General features: G+C 45.4%; 1 protein-coding gene across 6 annotated transcripts in view; it reads right to left on the reverse strand.

Annotated features, from left to right (window-relative positions):
- Positions 1-331: 331 nt before the first annotated feature.
- The window catches only part of LOC310747734 (uncharacterized protein), a 47,213-nt gene continuing 34,118 nt past the window's right edge, over positions 332-13,426 (reverse strand). For 5 of the 6 annotated variants that reach the window (XM_083582723.1, XM_083582724.1, XM_083582722.1 and 2 more), the window contains 13 exons: positions 13,181-13,207; positions 12,992-13,060; positions 12,043-12,087; positions 11,026-11,106; positions 10,727-10,768; positions 10,072-10,099; positions 9,409-9,461; positions 7,231-7,365; positions 6,741-6,803; positions 6,115-6,183; positions 4,982-5,176; positions 4,581-4,696; positions 332-3,783 (listed from right to left, as the gene is read on the reverse strand). In XM_083582723.1, coding sequence (XP_083438849.1) covers positions 3,588-3,783; positions 4,581-4,696; positions 4,982-5,176; positions 6,115-6,183; positions 6,741-6,803; positions 7,231-7,365; positions 9,409-9,461; positions 10,072-10,099; positions 10,727-10,768; positions 11,026-11,106; positions 12,043-12,087; positions 12,992-13,060; positions 13,181-13,207 — 1,119 coding nt within the window. In that variant the 3' untranslated portion in view covers positions 332-3,587. The remainder of the gene's footprint in view (positions 3,784-4,580; positions 4,697-4,981; positions 5,177-6,114; positions 6,184-6,740; positions 6,804-7,230; positions 7,366-9,408; positions 9,462-10,071; positions 10,100-10,726; positions 10,769-11,025; positions 11,107-12,042; positions 12,088-12,991; positions 13,061-13,180; positions 13,208-13,426) is intronic. The other variant, XM_083582720.1, reaches the window with a different exon arrangement.

Raw genomic sequence — 13,426 nt, forward strand, 5'->3', positions numbered from 1 at the left:
AATTGATGTGTGCTCTGATTCAGCAGTAAAGAGTGGGTTTTCCCAAGGCAAGTGTGGACAAGCCCACTGCCAAGCATGGCTCCTTCATGCCAATAATTTCTAAAATACATAGAAAATAAAGAATAAGAAACTGGAGGTATGCACACCCCTCAATAAGCTTTGGGCTACTACAAATCCCCAGGAGAGACCCGTCTGTGAGACTCCACTGAACAGTATTTTTATGCTGTTTTATGGTTGTGTTATGTTGATCAACTTTGTTTATTGTGCGCTATAAAAGTCCACTAGTAGTTGGATGCTGACAGTTGAAAAGGCATGACACAGAAGCAAAAGAGAATGACAAACGAACAATTTTTATTTCACATCAGACCTTCTCCATCATGGAGCCTTATTACAGTGTGAAGAAACATGTCAAAAGATGGATGGGATTAAAAACCCCTCTAACCAATTAAGCTATCCTTTAAAAAAACTTGTTGAAAAATATATTGTGCTAACATAAATTAATTTCTTTTGATATATTGTAAACAACTGTACAGTCAGTACAATGACTTAAAACAGGAGTGAGGAAACAAGGAATAGATTCAAAAGTTGAAGGTGAGAGGAAATAGGATTGTAGGGAGGAAATTATAGGACAATGAGGATCTGTTTTTCATAATAAAATAAGTAACTGCATTGCAACTAATCAAAGGGGTGGGGATTAAAGTGTTACACGAATGGCACCTTTCACCAGTTAAGTTTAATAGATGTAATGGAATGATTCCAGATTTGCACTGGTGTTGTTCAGAGTCCAGGACAAATGAATTCCACATTGCTAGAATGAGAACCTCGTGGCAATTAGGGAATTTTCTATATATATTGATCCTCTTGTCACTCTTGAGAGTATTTTGGGTTTAGCTGGACTATCTGATCCCAGTAGATCATAAAGAGCCTCTCATTCATTTCATTATCATTGTTATAACTGATGTTTCATATGCTCAAATCAACCAACTTTGTTAGGTTTAGGGAAAGCTGGAGAAGGTTATTCAAAATAGCATCTTTATTAAACTGGAATCAGTTTTTAAAAAGAAACAAGCAACCAAACTTTCTCCCATGGGGGGGGGCGCAGCATTTTGAAGTTAAAAGAACACTCTACCAACATTTCAGATCAAGACGTGCAACAACTTCTAATGTCATGTGTGATGGTGACTGTATGATAGGGTTGCCATATATTGAAGAGCAAAAAAGAGGGCAGCCTGAGCCACTGCCAACCTGAGCCGGGGAAAGAGACGCATGGGTGCACGAGGCCTCTGCTGCTCCCCGTGTGCCTCTTTGCCCGGCTTGGGCTGGCAGTGGCTCGAGTCCAAGCTGCCTGATCCTGAGTGCCGCCCCTACTCAGACATTTCCTTTAAAATGTAAAAATCCGCCTGGATTGGCATGTCCAGGTTTTCCCAGACGTATGACAACCCTACCGTATGGGTTTTCCTTACTAGTATTTGCGATATGTAACAGTGTAGTATCAGCCTTATAAACACAGTATAGGAACAGATCAAGCTGCCTAGAAAGGTCGCTGTTGCAGTTCTTTGGACTGTTTTCAAGAGGATGCTCGACCTGCCAGGAATGCTTTGGTTGCAGGTCATTTTGCTAGTGCAGGAATGTGCAGGAGCTGTCCCACAGATGTTAACACCTCCCTGCTGTAGAATTCAATAGTTCCAAAAATGTAAATGTGCCTGCAACCTAGATGCTGCCTTTTCTTCGTGAGATCTATGTTTACCTATGCAGGAACACTGTGGGGAAAAAGCTACAACATTCCATAAAAATTCCTGAGCACAATACATCCCTTCTGCCACCTTTTTTTTTGCTAAACAGAGAACAGGTTAGGAAACTATGTGCACTCACATGTATCTCTCTGAGTGCGTGCACACAAATGCATGCATGCACACACACATATCTTCTGAGAGATTTACCTATGTGCTGAAGTTGTAAAGAAGGGTGTGTGAATCTGAATTTATGATGTGGTTTATCTCCGTACATCATGGCATAAAGGTATTTTAAAAACCTAGATTCAAAGGTTTGTTAGCTCTCACAGCTCCAACAGGACAGCACTTAACCCAGAGATATTTAGGACTCCGCACATATCTGCTTTGCTTTAAGGACAGGTATGGTTTCCTTCCCCACCTTCCTTCTAGTGTGGGATTATGGCAAAATTGTCATGCCCATGCTTCTGTAGGCCTTTAGAACAGTTAGGGAATCTCTAATCAAAGTGTGTATGTATTGTAATTTGCTACCTGCTTAGACTGTAACTTTGCTGTCTAAAGCAGCATTTTTATATATTCTGCAGCTCCTGTTTTATACAAGGTGTGACCAGACAGTAGGGTGAATCACCCCTGTATGCAATAATGGGAACTGCTGGATTCGCGGAGATACATGGGAGGCATTCATCCGTATTTCAGCTAACATATGTGCACGTGTCTCGGCATTTGTTAACAGGCCTACGTTCATGTGGTAGTGTTTAGTAGCTGTTAATAGTGCAGTGTGTTGTGATTGAAAATGGAGCAGAGAGTCAATATGAAATTCTGTTTCAAATTGGGTAAATCAGCATCGGAAACCCACAAAATGCTCACAATTGTGTACAGAGATGAAGCTGTAACTCGAAAGACAGTGTATGAGTGGTTTAAGTGTTTCCGTGAAGGGCGGCAAACCATTGAAAATGATCCTCAGTCTGGCAGATTGTCAACGAGCAGAACGGCGGCAAATTTCGACAAAGTTCATGAGTTATTGATGTGGGATTGGCGTTTGTCCGTCCGAATGATGGCAGAAGAATTTCATATTCCATGTGAAATTGTTACTGAGGTTACTGAGTTGTCCCATCCTCCATATTCTCCTAATCTTGTCCCACCGGATTTCTTTCTTTTTCCAAAACTGAAATTTGCACTGAAAGGGCACAGATTTTTCAACATTTCACATTTCCAAGGTGCAAGGGAACTGAAAGCAGTACGAAAAGAGGACTTCTCCAGACGCTTCCAACAGTTCTACTGTACTAATGTTGTCAATGGTGCATTGTGTCAGAGGGGGCCTACTTTGAAGGCCTGTAAGGTATGTATGTTTGAATATTTCTCACTGTCCGATTTCTGTGACCATTCACCAAATATTCCGGTCACACCTTGTATAATAAACCAAGCTTTCTTTGTTTCTTCATGTGAGAGCTTCTTGTGGGCATAAGGGTTAACACACATCCATAACCAGCACACGTCATAACTCCAGCAAAAGTTCCTAAACCTCTCAGCAGTGTGTATATGAGCATACTGTACATGAGTGCTGGTGGTGCACATGTAAGTCCAGGTACACACATTGTAACAAAGCAGAAGCCCCTTTTGCACCTGCCTGCATGAGCTGCTGATTCTACACATCAGCACACATGACAGCTTGCTGAGGTGCAGGCGATGCATGGTTTTCTTTCCTCTCAAACATTCTTTCCCAGCTGGGGTGGAAGCGTGGGTACCTGCATTTTCCACCTCATGTGTCTTAAGGGTCAAAGGCTTATCACCCTGATCCAGCCTTTGAAGCAACTGGCTCCTTCTGCTGTTCCTTGCTGATCTGAAGCTGCGCTCATCTCAGAAGGCATTTTCCACGCACAGAACAACCAGGAAGTCTGAGCAGCTATGTGCGTCCGCTGTGAGGAACTTGCCTCTGGCTGGAGGTGAAGCAAGGCCTTTGGACTGGCTGGAGGCTGTTCGCCACTCCTGACAGTCTTGATTTTTGGCCTGGCCTCCCAGTTGTTTGACACCATGCCAGACTGCCTTTTGTCTCCTGAACATACAAACAGAAGGACATACAAAAGTGGATAGCTGAAGTCAACTGCATGGCACAAAAAAGCACCCATCCTGTCTTGTCTCAATCCATTATTCCCAAGGGCCAAACTAGACACAATGGCCGTGGTTGCATCTGTTTAAATGTGGAACTATCATCCCAATAGCATAGAAAGAGGTTGGGTCTGAATTTAACAGCGAAAGGGAAGCCCAGCCCAGTGTTTCCTGCAGATTCCATTTACACCTCCCAGCAGCTCCTCTGCCCAGGTGTTTTTCATAGATAGGTGGAATCTACACGCATATTTAAAAAAATGCTGCGAAAATGCTTATTTAAAAAAAAGTTTTGAAAAATATATTGAATGTGCCATAGCTTATGGTCACCATCTAGTGTCAGATTTGTGTATTGTACTTTACAGCACACTTAAAACATTTTATTTGCAGCTGTATAGCTGAGTCCATGGTCATGGTTCCTTCCATTACTCGTGGTAAGTGGAGAAGAAAAGCACATGGAGAGACAAGCTGTGGAGCAGGGGAGGTATGCAATAGGCAAGATGTAGGTTCTGAACTCCTCACCTGTGTGCTTCCCCAGAAATCTAATATGCTGGACAAAGTGGACCTCACTACCCATTAATTTGCCCCTTCTGGGCCTCCTGAATATTTTCCCCACCTAGATATTCCCCAATTAGGTACAGTCCCACTTATGGGGGAACTGGTGAATATAGTTTGGGATGCCCTGCTTGTACCTCCCATATGGTCACATATCCCTACAGATGCTTTCTTTCCCCACATGTTACTCACCACATAGGATCCGTCAGGACATTGCGCCCATTGAATGTGTAGATGGGGGAATTTGGGGAATTGAAACGAGCAGCACTACTGAAGAGGGAATTCCAACTCTTTGCCAGCAGCTGGCCCTGCAACAGAAACAATGCTTTTCAAGCTAGAAAACAGTCAACAGAGGCTGTAGGCCCCACAACATTATTCTACAACCCAAGTGCCTCAGCCACAGCAGTGGAAGGCAAAAGAATCCTGCCCTTCCCAAAAACATAGGAGTGCCTGCTAGGGTCATCACTTATCCATAAGAAGTAGTTGGGCAGTTGCTAAGCAAGCACCACATGCCTTTTTCATCAGGTACCAGTGCTTTCCTCAGAAAAGATGTCTGCATCAAATCAAGAATTTAACAGGATGTTGCTACTAGCCTTAAGGTTGACAATAGGCAGGTTCCTGTCAGTCCTCTTCACGATGGAGACTAGGCTTTGAGTGGATGATGACAGGAAGGCCCGGAAAGTTCCATGCAGCTTCGCCTCCTGTGACTGCCGATAGCACCGCAGGTCAACGCCACCAATCCCATTCATGTTACCAGTCAGGGGGATGTTGAGGGCCACTAGGCGGAGCTAGAAAAATTGAGGGATTTTAGTTAAACACCTGACACCTAAGGAGGACAACAGGGTGGAGTAGATCAACCAGAGGAGTGGTGTCAATCAACCAGTAAGGTTCTTGTTATGGCCTTGCCAGGTTTTGCACCATATCTTCAAGGGGGCCTCTAGAAAGAAGAGGTTGGTACAGCAAGGTCTATAAAAAAAGGTAAAGGTAAAGGACCCCTGGATGGTTAAGTCCAGTCAAAGGGAACTATGGGGTTGTGGCACTCATCTCACTTTTCAGGCCGAGGGAGTAGGCGTTGGTCTACAGACAGCTTTCCGTGTCATGTGGCCAGCATGACTAAACCGCTTCTGGCGCAACAGAACACCATGAAGGAAACTAGGAAACCAGAGTGCACGGAAATGCCGTTTACCTTCCCGCCGCAGCAGTACCTATACATCTACAGTGGTACCTTGTTGTTGAACAGCTTGGCCCCCAAACAAATCAGCTCCCGAATGCCGCAAACCTGGAAGTGAGTGTTCTGGTTTGCGAACGTTTTTTGGAAGCCGAACATCCGACGCGGCTTCTAATTGAGTGCAGGAAGCTCCTGCAGCCAATGAGAAGCCGCGCCTTGGTTTTCGAATGGTTTCGGGAGTCAAACGGACTTCTGGAACAGATTAAGTTTGAGAACCAAGGTCCCACTGTACTTGCACTGGTATGCCTTCAAACTCCTAGGTTGGCAGGAGCTGGGACAGAGCAACGGAAGCTCACCCCATAGTGGGGATTTGAACTGTTGACCTTCTGATCAGCAAGCCCAAGAGGCTCAGTGGTTTAGACCACAGCGCCACCTGTGTCCCTCCCCACCCACTGCTTCTAAATTCTTTGCCTGAGAAAACACTCAAAAAGAAGAAGAAAAGGCAAGCTGTTGTGCCAGCAGCTTGACTGCCTTACACTCCTCTTCTGTTGAACTTACTGAAGGGATCCTCTGGGGGATGCTAGGTGGTACAGTCTGGACAGTTGCTTGGCTCTTGTCGTTTTGGACCTAGGAAGACAGGATACATGGTGAAACAAAACCATTTTTTAATGTGACTCAGCTTAAAATCAAATGCTGTGTCAACGAGCCCTTAGAATGCATGCGCACATAAACTGCAGCAAATATTGCCACCCCCAGACACCATACTAGCTATGCACGGAGAGAACTAGGAAGGTGATGAAGGTGCTAGCAGCAGCAGTGCATGCAGCCTATTCCCAGTAACAGTTTTCTGCCTGTCCGTAGCTGTGGTGGGGCAGTTGTTGAGAAGAATTAAATAGACCCGCTGAGGCTGGAGTAAGGAGTTGTTGGTGTGTAGACGAGGTGCTTTACAAATAGATGAAATTTGTTACTCAAAGGGGTTTATATCACTTAATTTCATCCTTACTTTATCCAACAGTTAACTATGCTCTTCTGCAAGTGTGCCATCCAAATGGGTGTAATATTTTATGGGCTTTTGGTTTCTTTGCTCTCCCCACTTTCAGCTCTTTAACTTATGCCACAGCAAAACCCAGGCGACCTGCTGAACAGGCAATGGCAAAGCATTACAAGTTGGAAGAAGTCCACACCTGATTTCTGTCTGTAGACACCGAAGGGTCATCTCCAACCAGGAAAGACTCTGAATCCTCCAGCTGATCAAGAGAAAATAGAAGCATAACAGGGATAAGGCTGGACCGAAACGTGTAAAAAAACGAGCATTTGTTCTCATGTGCGAAAAGTTTTTTTAAAAATGCCACCAGGGCAAGCATTGCCCAGGTAGCTCAAGCAAGCGAGCCACAAAAGCATAACTTAATCTCATCCTGATTTTTAAAAATAAAAAGAGCAGCTGAGCAACCCTCTTGGATCAGGGCAAAGGGTCTAAACAGTCCAGGGAATCGTAGAGCAGTCCTACCTCCTGGTGATGCAATAAACCCACTACAACATCATCCCTGGTAAGTGGCTGTCCATTCTCCTGTTTCATATAGTGGCCAACCAGATGCTTGTGTATCAGATACTGAGCGAGTCTGAGTGCTTCACATCTACAGAGTCATGCACATCAGTGTCCCAATGTTTTCCTACCAGAAGCCTGCTCCATCCCTTGGGGGTTCGGAAGAAAGCTTCATTCCCTTCACTGACGTAGACCAAGCTGCCTTCAGGAATGGAGGAGGCCGATTTGAACATCAGCTCTTTTGACTTGAAGATCCACGTGGAGTGCTGGAAAGTAAAGGAAGAGCAGGTACCTTTATTAAAAGCACACTTACCCTCAACTGGTGGAAGGCTTTGCAATTCAGCGATCAAGAGACCTTTCGGTTAAGGCTGACCAGAGATAAGGCTATCTCATGCTGCCTCTCAAGCTCCACAAAGCCAGCAAACAGGAAGCTAAGGCCGATGCTTTGAGAAACATGCTGCGACAACAGTTGTGCCACATCACAAGCTGGGCTTGCTTAAAATTTGCCATCCGTGCCCCCACGTTTTTCTCTCAGGCCTCAATGAAGTGCCTGGACCTGCAAAGATGCTCTACATTGTTTTGGCCCTGTAATGTCTTATGAAACACCTGAGCCTTGCCGTATTGCTACAGGAATCCTTCAGTGAGTGAACTGTCTATGCCTGTGGTGTGTGTGTTTCTGTGTATGTGCTGGGATGTGTGGGGTAGCAGTGTGTGTGTGTGTGTTAGGATGTGTGTGGTTGTGGAATGTGCACATCATGTTCTTGGGGGATCTGTGTGGTGCCCACAGTAACTTATCGGGCTTCCAAATGTGACCACAGCCCAATGGCTGGTGTCTCCCGGTGTGTCCCACAACTAAAACAACAGGCATTACACATCCTATTCGCTAGGTGGCTCCCTCTGCAAACACTGAAGAACGGTCCATGAATATTGCTTCAGTATTTATACGGCACACACATCATATTATTTTGCCAACAGTGGCTATTATAGGCCTTAATGGGGCAATAAAACCATAATAACATTTAAAGTGCTCCTCAGAATGTCATGAAACCAATGAAAACATATCTTCAAGGAGCTTGAATTACTTCCATAGCTTCCCACCCAGATAGGAAACAAATATATGAAAAGATTGTATAAAAATTGGAGTAAAAGGGGTCAATGTGTCAATTTTCAGCACTTTTTAACTAACTGTATCATTGGCAATTTTCAGTGGATAATTTTGAAATTTGACACAGGGCTAGACTTTGAGGGAGAAAGGTTGTTTTCTGCTGCTCCAGAGAAGCGGACACGGAGCAATGGATCCAAACTACAAGAAAGAAGATTCCACCTAAACATTAGGAAGAACTTCCTGACAGTAAGAGCTGTTCGACAGTGGAATTTGCTGCCAAGGAGTGTGGTGGAGTCTCCTTCTTTGGAGGTCTTTAAGCAGAGGCTTGACAACCATATGTCAGGAGTGCTCTGATGGTGTTTCCTGCTTGGCAGGGGGTTGGACTCGATGGCCCTTGTGGTCTCTTCCGACTCTATGATTCTATGATTCTAGACTTCATCAGGTGGATAATTTATGCCATGCTTTACATTTTTAGTTCAACTATTGTCATTTTGATAAGTTACAGAAGTTTTAGGTTTATACTAGCAAAATGTATTTGTTTGGTTTTTGCTACTCACCTTAACGAAAGGGGTGCTCCCGAGCCGCTTCAGTGATCCTTAGATTATTATTGTAGAATCTAGTGACTACTAACCTAACACTCAGTAACTGTGTATTGTTTGAGCAGAACTGATAACTTTTGTTCCACCTGCAACCCCTGGCTTTCAGATAAGAAGCATGTTGTCTCAGAACAGAGAAAAACATTTCTCTGATAACTGAAAAATGAGATAGCTGAAGGAGATTTCATTGAGGGTGTGAAGAAATCCAGATTATTTGAAATGAATTTCTAAATCTCATGTGTAGAGGAGCTGGTGGTGGAGGAAATAATAATAATAATAATAATAATAATAATAATAATAATAATTTATTTGTACCCCACCCATCTGGCTGGGTTTCCCCAGCCACTCCGGGTGGCTCCCAACAGAAAAAAACAGAATAAAACATCATACATTAAAACCTTCCCTAAACAGGGTTGCCTTCAGATGTATTCTAAAAGTCAGGTGGTTTTTTATTTCCTTGACATCTGATGGTAGGACGTTCCACAGGGCAGGCACTACTACTGAGAAGGCCCTCTGCCTGGTTCCCTCTACCTGTACTTGTTCAGCTCTTTACCCTGGACTAACTATTGGAGGGAGTATCAGAAAGGAGAAGAACGAAGGTGACATACCTTAAACCCATACTGGTTTTCATTGGAAGAATCCTTCAAAGACAGCCCATCATCTGCACAGCAGAAAAAGGACAGAATGAACTAACCAGCCACCATCCATCCCTTTGTGGCAGGAAGCAAATATTCCATCAACTGTACAAGAAAAAGCTCCCCACCCCCAAAGAGGAGAGTCTGTAAACAACATCCTGAAGTGCTGCATATTAATGGTTCTAAATTAGAATGGCTGGCAGACAACAATTCTTCCTTACTTACTGACTTGGCAAAACACTCACAGCTCAAATTCCAAGACCAGTATGCTGCCAGTGGTGGCAAGGAAGACTGTCGGAAAACACCCAAACAGGGCACATTGCATGCATTTCCACAAGTTTCTCTTCCCTTGTAAAGGTGGTGAAGAAGGGACTGGCTAGGGTTAAACGTCTACTAGAAGCGTATATGCAAGTCCTGGGCTAATATTGTGTCATTCACAGGCTGCATTTAGCAAAGAACCGGTGGAACAACAGATTGCAGAGTCAGAGAAAAACCCTCTGCAGACTATACCCTCGCGCCCTCCCAGGCTGCCGGTTGGCCATATGCTGGATAGATATGCAAGCCACATCAAACCGCAGTAGAGCAGATACGCAAGAGAAGTCGCACATTATTAGCCAGAGAGAAAACGACTCGCACCTGAATCCAAAGATGGGTCCTGGCTCAACTGGAAGAAAACAAAGAGCACAGAGATGAGCACCACGTTAGCCAAGTTATAGAGACGAATGGAGTGTGCAGAAAACAACTTGTCCAGTTTGGGGTGGGACTCAGTGAAAAATGGAATCAAAAGGTTTTCAAATCGGCCTCCTTGCTGAGCAAGGCACCCTTAACCCACAGGGCTGCGTCTTATGTGTGGGGAGCTTCTACCAAGTTCAGGGGTCAGCAGCATTAATTTTGTCTGCAGACCAGCACTGCCTGTTTACACACAGTCTGTTGTACCCAACCATTTCTGTAAATTTTGGTTGTGGTTCATCTTATGGTGCTTTGTATTTTAAATTATTGCAAGTTGCTTTGAGACCTTTTTTTATTTTGTAAAGAGCAATTAATTAATGAAATGTATTTGCCAATTATGTAATAAATACCACCACTACTAATATTTCAGCCAAGGCTGCTGCTACACCAGAACCAAACATTTCTGTTTGTTCCACACAGGAAATATTCCTTTGGCCGGTCCTCTCATGCAGCAGAGGCTTGGATTGCTGAACAATGCTTTGGGTGGTGCCTGGTGCTACTTGTCTTTGCAAGACGTATTAGAGAGCAGCGAAAAAGCAGCCATTTGTCCCTGCCAACTCACCGGTTGCTTGCAATGCCTCCTGGGTGGGATAGGGATCACCCTCTGGAAATAGACAGATGGGAGGCAGGGGAAGGTAAGAACACAAGTTAAAGAGGAAAGGGGGATAGCTTTCAGTATTAGATACAAAATCCCACAAAGCAAGAAAACCCCCATCCCACGTATGTGATGTTTAAAAAACAGCTGAAGAGACAGATCCCTAACTTCCCACAAGTCACTCTCTAAATACCATGTGGCTGCTCCATCTCTCCTAACATTGAGGTGGGGTTTTTTTTTGGGGGGGAGGGATGAGGATCACTTACATTAAGGTAAATAACTCCTGGTGGTCCAGGAGGGCCTGGGGGCCCAGGCATGCCAGGATTTCCTGCGGGGCCTGGAGGACCCTAGAAGAAGCAGAGAAGGGAACAGAGACACTGGGTGTTATCTGCATTCTGAAACCGAACTTTGCAAACACCATTACATTTCACACCTTGACGTCTGAATGGGCTGGCGAATAGCTTGCCTGCTTGCACTACTGTTTCTCGTGCAAGACTCAGGTGGACTCCAGTGCTCTAAGGAAGTCAGCCTGGGATCTTTGGTTCCATACAATGTTCATTTAGTCTGGGGTGGTGAGTGGGTGGGTGGAAACTGGGGCCAAGAGGTCAAATACAGAGCCCTCTGGGGCTCTCTACCTGCATCCCATCACGAAGCCCTTCTCGAGTGCTTTTGCCTGGCTGGACTGTGCCTTGAACTGTGATTACGCCTCCTGCTAGCAGGACCAGCCTACCCATGAGGCAAGATGAAGCAGTCGCCTCAGGGCAGCAAGCTCTGGACAGCTGGGAGGGCAGCAGATCCGGCCTCTGATGAGCACACCGATCATGATCACGATCTTCTCTCCCCCCACCGTACACTCGCAGCCACATGCCCATGCGTGCATGCGACAGCGGGCGCATGCCAGGCAGGTGCGTGGTGGGTGCACAGCAGCATGCAAGCATGCAGCAGAGGGGACAGGGGCAGCAATTTGTGTTTTGCCTCTAGCGTCCTGGGCTGGCCCTGCCTGCTAGCCTGGATGGAGGGATGGTTTGTATGCGTGTGTGCTGAACCTTGTGACTTTTGCATGGCTGGAATGTATACTCCGGTTCAAAGGTAGGAGTCGCATCCATTGCTCCACCCACTTTTGCCTCTGGCCACACCCACCACATGGACCCCATAAGGCTGCCACGAGGGAAGCCAGCCCTCAAACTGAAAAAGGTTCCCTACTCCCAATTTAGGCAATTTTTTCAAAAAAACAACCAAAACCAAACCAAGGTTTGTTGGAGAAGATGAAATGGCTGGCTTACACGGCTGGCAATCGAGCCATATATCTCAAGGTCTCCTTTGCCATTCTGGAGGAGGAGGAGAAGAAAAAGACGCCAACTCAATATCTTGATATTGCTCACGGGCACATCTTGCCCACCCATGTCATTTTTACTTAATACATAATCCACACCCCCCCTGCCTCTTTCCCTATTGACTGCAGAAATTCAGGATGTTTACACCCATGGCAGGGCACACTATGGAACACAACCACCGTCAGCAAAGGCTGGGAGAGTCTCCTGACACTGCACTTTTGGCTCTTTTTATAAACTACTTTGAGGCTTTGTTACAGTCAACCGGCATATAAATCTTGCGACATGAAATAGTAAATAAATAAATAAATAAATAGGCCAGTAGCGGTGGCAACGTTTTTTTTTTTACTAAATGTTAATATTGGCATCGCTTTGGAACATGCATGTATCAATATGATGGAACTCTTGGGGATGAGGAGAAGCAGTGGGACACGTTCAAGAATTGTTGGTTGATTTTTTTTTGGGGGGGTTTTCTACAACCTGTGTGCACCCTAAGAGGAGATCCCGGGGAAACGCCTCCTCCAATACGGCCCATGACATGGGTAGGCAAACTAAGGCCCAGGGGCCGGATGCGGCCCAATCACCTTCTAAATCCGGCCTGGACAGTCCAGGAATCACCCCCACAAGGTCTGAGGGACAGTGGACCGGCCCCCTGCTGAAAAAGTTTGCTGACCCCTGGCCCATGACAATCCAGACTAGCACTGAAAGCCCACTAAAATACCTTTCGCCCTACACTGGCTTCCGCCTTTATTTTTTGTTCCTCCACAGACAAAGGCTTGTAGCAGATACTCAGCACAAGTTTCCCCTTAGCTGATCCTTGGAGGAAACACTGCCCCGTGCACTCAGCGTTAAGACCACCGATCCTAAATGGCAGGGTGGGGGCAAACATATTTCAGTGTACCTCTTGGTAGGTAAAAGGTGTCCATGAGTCCGAGTCAGCTTTTGCTGTTCCAGGGCAGTTGCAGCAATCCTGGATAAGAAAACACAATGAAGGGCCTTACAATGAGTTGAAGAAGAAGAAGAGAAGGAGGAGGAAGAAGAATGCATCACAGTGCTTGAAGATGTGGGTCCTCTTTGCACTACTACGTACCCGTTCTCCAGGTTCTCCTTTTTCACCCTGCAAGGGGGAAGAAAAGAAACCAAACGGGAGGTCAAATTGCAAATCACCATGACACACTTATAAGTACCCCGTATTTAGAGTCTCTAGGTTCAAAACAGCAGCTTCCCCTGCCCAGCGTACAAACTTGCACTGCTGATTCTGTTCGGGGTGTGATGAGGCTAACCGGGTTATTAACTGCTGCTTTGTCCCCTAGGTTTCGTTGCAGCTCTTTGCTTC

This window comes from Podarcis filfolensis (assembly GCF_964270895.1).
Source record: "Podarcis filfolensis genome assembly, chromosome: 13".
In the NCBI taxonomy this organism is placed as follows: Eukaryota; Metazoa; Chordata; class Lepidosauria; order Squamata; family Lacertidae; genus Podarcis; species Podarcis filfolensis.